This window comes from Raphanus sativus, chromosome 8, assembly GCF_000801105.2.
Source record: "Raphanus sativus cultivar WK10039 chromosome 8, ASM80110v3, whole genome shotgun sequence".
NCBI classification, from domain to species: Eukaryota; Viridiplantae; Streptophyta; class Magnoliopsida; order Brassicales; family Brassicaceae; genus Raphanus; species Raphanus sativus.
This window is the reverse complement of record NC_079518.1, coordinates 11,653,093-11,658,814: the sequence shown is the minus strand read 5'-3', so window position 1 is coordinate 11,658,814 and position 5,722 is coordinate 11,653,093. Positions and strand designations below refer to the sequence as shown.

At 33.3% G+C, this 5,722-nt stretch overlaps 1 protein-coding gene across 6 annotated transcripts; it reads right to left on the bottom strand.

Moving 5' to 3' along the window:
* Positions 1-243: 243 nt before the first annotated feature.
* On the bottom strand, positions 244-1,883 carry LOC108838608 (uncharacterized). 6 transcript variants are annotated; one of them, XR_008937596.1, is made up of 6 exons: positions 1,747-1,883; positions 1,552-1,668; positions 1,417-1,469; positions 1,144-1,251; positions 759-894; positions 248-663 (listed from the first exon to the last, which is right to left on the bottom strand). XR_008937596.1 is itself a non-coding variant. In XM_018611514.2 (5 exons), the coding sequence occupies exons 2-5, from the start codon at positions 1,597-1,599 to the stop codon at positions 599-601; spliced, it is 357 nt and encodes a 118-aa protein (XP_018467016.1). In that variant the 5' UTR covers positions 1,600-1,668; positions 1,747-1,883; the 3' UTR covers positions 250-598. The 6 variants fall into 6 exon arrangements, 1 of the variants encoding a protein (XP_018467016.1); XR_008937597.1 differs by having other exon boundaries at positions 244-663; positions 971-1,251; positions 1,417-1,668; XR_008937598.1 differs by having other exon boundaries at positions 244-663; positions 759-887; positions 971-1,251; positions 1,417-1,668.
* Between the last annotated feature and the right edge of the window lie 3,839 nt (positions 1,884-5,722).

The following is a 5,722-nucleotide window of genomic DNA, read 5'->3' as shown; positions in this document are numbered from 1 at the left end:
TTCAGGAAGCCCAGAAGACTATTTTGAAGAGATTGATAACCGGAGACTTGATGTTAACAAGAAATATAGTGAGTATAACTCTTAATGCATGATTTGTTTTGTTTTGCTTTTTGATACTAAGATCAAGTGACTAATTTCTTGATTTTGTTTCTTCTTCTTGTAATTGAATATGGTTTGATTAAATGTCTTTGATATCATTTCCTAACATTTTATTTTTTGATTAAATATTAAATATTCCGGAAGCCTTTCCTAAAAATCTTAAATTGATCTTTGGTATGCTTGGTAGCAACTATGTTCTCCAGATTTCATGAGTACCAACTTAACATAAGAGTAAAATCGGAAATATAACTTATTGTTCTTCCCGGAAAGTAAAAAACAAAAAAAAACCTGCATGATCCTCAAATTAGAAACAACATTCTACAACTTGTGAGCTTTGTTTGAACGAACTCCCCCACCCCACAGAAACCTCTTTCACTGATCACTATTCTTGCTTATCCTCGTCCCCCTCCCCCAGGTGTTTTTCACTTCAGTTCTTAAAAGCTGTCATCACTGACTCGGTGAATTTGTGGAATTCTTAAAAGCTGTCATCACACGATGCTCATTCCAACACTGATGTAACCAACTCAGTGCAACAACTGGCTTCTTCCGAACATACAGGGCCCACTGCAAGTTAAAAAAAAGAATAAGGTATCTTTAGCTGTCATGATGAAACAAGAATAGCTGGTTTTGAACAACTTCCTTCAGGATATAGTAGATACCATTAGTCATCAGAGGCAAAAGACTGATCCAAAACAATTTCTGGGAAAAGGAGAGATGTTTCACTAGAGCTGCATACTGCATAGTAAATCTTTCCTCCCGCTCGAAAGCCTCCGTTCTAAGGAAATCACCTATGTACTGCCAGAAAATTTAATATACATCCTAGTGTTTATTGGAGCGGATATAATTGAACAGAGAAATACTTATAGTTTACCTAACATAACTGATTAATCTTTTGAGATGCATGAAGAAAAACAGCAGTGTTGGAATGTTCATTAAGCAAAAATAAAAAATAAACCGGTAGCCAACGATGATAATCTACAGATGTGTGAAGTGAACATTTAGAAGCTAAAAAGAATATTGATTGGCAATCTTTGAGCAACAGACCTTGTACTTAGCAGCCAGGACGTTCTTGACAATGACGAAGTTGACATCTGAAGAAGTTCTGGAAACCAAAACTCCCTCCATGGAAGGAACTAGCTTCTCTATCTTGACCTTGAAAATATAATTGCAATCAACCAGTTAGAAGGGGGATGAGTCCTTCCCAGTAACTAGAAAATATTTCTCTAAAAAGATATGAACTTTAGTAATAATATCCATGCTTCTTAGTTGCCATTCAAAGTGTGAAAAGATAGTTCCATAGACAGAACAAAAGGTTACCTAAGATCGCTGAGGCAACATAGAGTCAAAACTCACAACCATTCCCATGGACACTATACAAAAGGGGAATAACGGATCCTAATAAACTACAAACGATATCTATTATACTAACAAAGAGAAGACGAAGTGAAGTACCTTTTCATCGATCTGAAACCCAGAAGCAAGAACCTTAAGACCATCCATGGCTAAACAACAAGTGAATCCCCCTTGTGGCAGAGCTCTACCATCTTTCGCAGCAGAGCCATTCACCTCCTGCAACTCAATTTTGCCTTTTCAGTAATCCCAATCCATACGGATTTCAAATAGAGAGTGATGTTCGGAAGTTGATACCTGATGTTCGAGGCGGTAGATTCGACGAGATTGAAGCTGATGGCGATCGAAATCGGAGAGCTGTCGCCACCGTCGCTTCACGTGAGAGAGAGAGGCGTATCTTTTTTTTTTATTTTTTCTCTTTGTTTAATTAATTCTAAAATAAGGGTATTAGAGACATTTTACCCTTTAATGAATGCTATTTTGTGACTTTTTCTCATTGGTGTCATTTTTGTGATAAAAACTTTAAAGGTGCTATTTTGGACAATTGCCCAATTTAAAATCATATGTCTGATTAAAATAATATAATATTATTAGTATAAATTATGCATACAAATTATAAATTAATTCAAAATTAAAATTAAATAACAATCAACTATTGTAACATATTTAATTTATAAATATTTGTATCCGTGCATGAGCACGGAAAAATCACCTAGTAAGTCGTATACAGAATGCATTGACCTGGTTTTCAGTAACTTTTGGTAAATATAGGGACACCAACTAATAAACATTTGACATTGGTATACTATAAATAGTTGATAAAAAGGTATACTATAAATATTTACAATTTTTATCATATCTAATTTGAGAGAGAGGGAAACCGAGATACTTAAAAAGGATGGTTGCTATCTTCGATAAGTATATTGGATTTCGTCAGTTAAATTTTAACTAAAATATAATTAAACTAGTTTAATAATAGTAGAACCTAATTACTTTTCTTTCCAAATAGTAAAACTTTGATGTATGAAATCTGCGTAATGTTTCCTAACTTTTCAGTTGACAGAAAAAAAGCTTTCCTAACTTTTCAGTTACGAAATACATTACATTTAGTGAATTATTAAGGCACGTTGGTTGCCACAAAAAGAAAAGAACTCTGAAGGCACGTAAGAGCACCAATATTCCTAGGCCCTTAAATCATCCCTTAAGGAGAAAGGGGAGAAGACCAAGAAGAATAATGGGGAAAATCCCTTATATAAGGGACAAATAAAAGTGTTCCTTAGATTACTATGACCAGAAAAAAAAAAAAAAAAAGAGAGATTTAAGGGACTTGTAGAGTCTCCGATTTCCGGCTGTATTAATAAGATGTTTTCGGGAAGCTGTTCTTAGCTTGGCCGTGGGATGGTGGTGCGCTGAAGGTGCAGAGTGAGCCTGTTACAAGATCCAATGACAAGACTTTAGTTGGAATTGTAGGGTAATTACAGCGACGGGTCCGGGTACTAGCTGTTTCTGGTTTTATCTGCTTGGTTTCTCGCATGAGAATGTCGAAATGGTCTCCTGTCTCCTTTCATTGTGCTTATTCGGTGTTGTGTTCTTGCCTTTTGATTTGTCTGTGAGTAAGCGATTGAGCTCTTCCTTTGTCTAGGTCTTTGGTTCTGGTTTGATCTTATGCCTTTTTGTTTATTAAGCTTTGTGTTCGGTAGGATTGTGTTCTTTCTGTTTGGTTATGTCTCTGGAAGGACTTTGATCCTTGCCGGCTCTTGGCGTTGGAGGGACTGTATTTCCTGCCATCTGTTGTAGTTCAACATTTGTTTTCTCAAATTAATCTAATAAATGACAAAAAAAAAAAAGACTTGTGGAGTCTCTATGGATACTGATGCTCTAAGAACTGAAGTCATGATTTCCAGTATCTCACGAAACATTTAACATCGCTGCACGAACGCTTCATTTATTTGTTTTGACAAAGGGCTTTTCACGAACTCTTCATCCTCAACTAATTTGGATTTGTCAAAGATTTTAAATGCGGAAAATGATAGAATTTTACAATTAAACATAAATAAATCCCGGCAGAAAAATAATCAATCTCTAGAATATATTTGGCATACTGAAAATATAAAATTCCCAAAACTGGTTAGAAATATTAATATTTCATTTTTATAAATAGACATTTAGATAATAATCAACGTCCAAATTTAATAATTGACATCAAGCTTTATTTTGAGAGAGGTGCATTTTCCATGGAAAGTGATAGACTCGATTAATGTGGGGATCCACATGTACATGTTGCCATGTGCATAATGCAAACAAAAATGACAAAAGGATAACTTTGATTGCATTATACTTTACTTTGTCATGTATATAATTTAATATTATGACATTTTTCTTTAACTCATTTTGGTGTTAATACGATATTTATTTTGTCGAGATACAAGATATTGTAATAAGATTCAATTATATATTAATTATACACGAGAAATATGTCTTTTTGATCAAATATGTCTAAAGGTCCAAACAATGATATAAAGAAAAAAATATATTTTGTTTTAGAAAAAACTATAGTACCTCCGTTTCAATTTAGTTATCATTGATATAGAAAAAAATTAGTCACAATAATAATATCGTTTTAAATTTTCAATAAAAAATTTGTTATAATATTATCCAATTTATTTTTTATTGATTAAATATAGTAAAATTAAATATTTTTAACCGTTATATATAAATCTAAAATAAAACTAAAATAAAAATAAAAAGAGTTTATTTTAAGCAAACGATAGAAATGGTTATTAAAGTACTAAAAGCCAAGGAAATAATATTATTCTCTTAACTTTTTGATGTGAACATTAAGATATTTTTAGTTAAGTACTATCCAACTTTTATATTAGAAGATAAATGTCTAACATATATTGATTTTAATAATTATATCCAGAAAGTCTTTGACTAAATGTACAAGCAATAGTGTTGGAAAATGGAACCTCTCATAAGAAAGAAAGTGTCATCTAAAAAAAATTAGGATCCATCTTTATGACTAAAATAAAATATCAAAAAAATCACTTCAAATATATATATATTTGGAGAAAAACTAATGACATAAAGCGTTTAAATATAATGCAACTATCAACAAACACAATAACATTTTATCTAAGAAATTATAAATTATGATAAATATATATATTTTATTTTATATTTTCAGTTATAAAGTAAAATCTGAATAAAAGTGACCAAGTCGAATATACATTTTTGAAGTTAAATAAAAAACAACATATTGTTTCACATGTAAGTTTTTCCAAAATGTTATAAATTATACTATATTAAAATTTGGAAAAGAACAGAAAATAGAATCTATGAGAGATTCAAAATGTAATTATTTTTACAGACTTTTGAATTGTTATGCATTTTAAAACTCTAATACATAATTGATTTCCAGAAGGTCCAGAACACAAACTTGGTTGTTTATTTTTCATTTAAATGTCTAACGATTGATTCCGTAGAATTGGTGGAAACATATTGTGAAAATCCGCCCTATCTGTCGGATCTCTGGCTCGCAGTCTGTAGGGTACCGATCCCAACCTTTCTATTATGAGTTTTCACTAACTCCATATTAGGTGTTGTTAATGAGCTTCGAATCCCCGACCTCACCTTAAACAACTCTCTCACAGGATAAGCTATCACCAATTGACAGTATGTGACAACCCGTCATGTCCATCGGACCCTGGCTCACAGCCCTACAGTGTACTGACTTAAAATTTCCATTATGAGTTCTCACTAACTCTATAGTTAGGTTGTTGGTGAGGTCCGAACCCCCCAACCTCACCCTTTAACAACTTTCCCACAGGACAAACTGTCACCCAATTGACAGTTTAATTGGTGATATCTTGTCAATGTAGGAGAGTTGTTAAAGGGTGCGGTCTTGGGTTCGAGACTCACCAACAACTTAGTTAGTGAGAACTCATAATGGAGGGGTTGAGGTTGGTGTCCTACAGGGCTGTGAGCTAGGATCCGACGGACATGACGGATTGTCCCGACCCCAACCCTCCATTATGAGTTCTCACTAATTCCATAACTAGGTTGTTGGTGAAGTTCGAACCTATGACCTTTCTTTTAACCAACTCTCCACAGGAACAAGCTGTTACCAATTGACCTAATACATATCAATTGGTGATAGTTTATCCTGTGAGAGAGTTGTAAAAAAGTAAAGGTCATGGGTTCGAACCTTACCAACAACCTAATTATGGAATTAGTGAGAACTCATAATGGAAAGGTTAGAATCGGTACCTAC

What these genes read in the sequence shown, in the direction of transcription:
- LOC108838608 (XM_018611514.2), bottom strand. Translation starts at nt 1,599, where the DNA reads ATGGATGGTCTTAAGGTTCTTGCTTCTGGGTTTCAGATCGATGAAAAG. An exon ending in GGTTTCAGATCGATGAAAAG is followed by an intron (nt 1,252 to 1,551) that starts GTACTTCACTTC and finishes TATATTTTCAAG; the next exon opens with GTCAAGATAGAGAAGCTAGT. An exon ending in TTTGCCTCTGATGACTAATG is followed by an intron (nt 664 to 758) that starts GTATCTACTATA and finishes TTTAACTTGCAG; the next exon opens with TGGGCCCTGTATGTTCGGAA.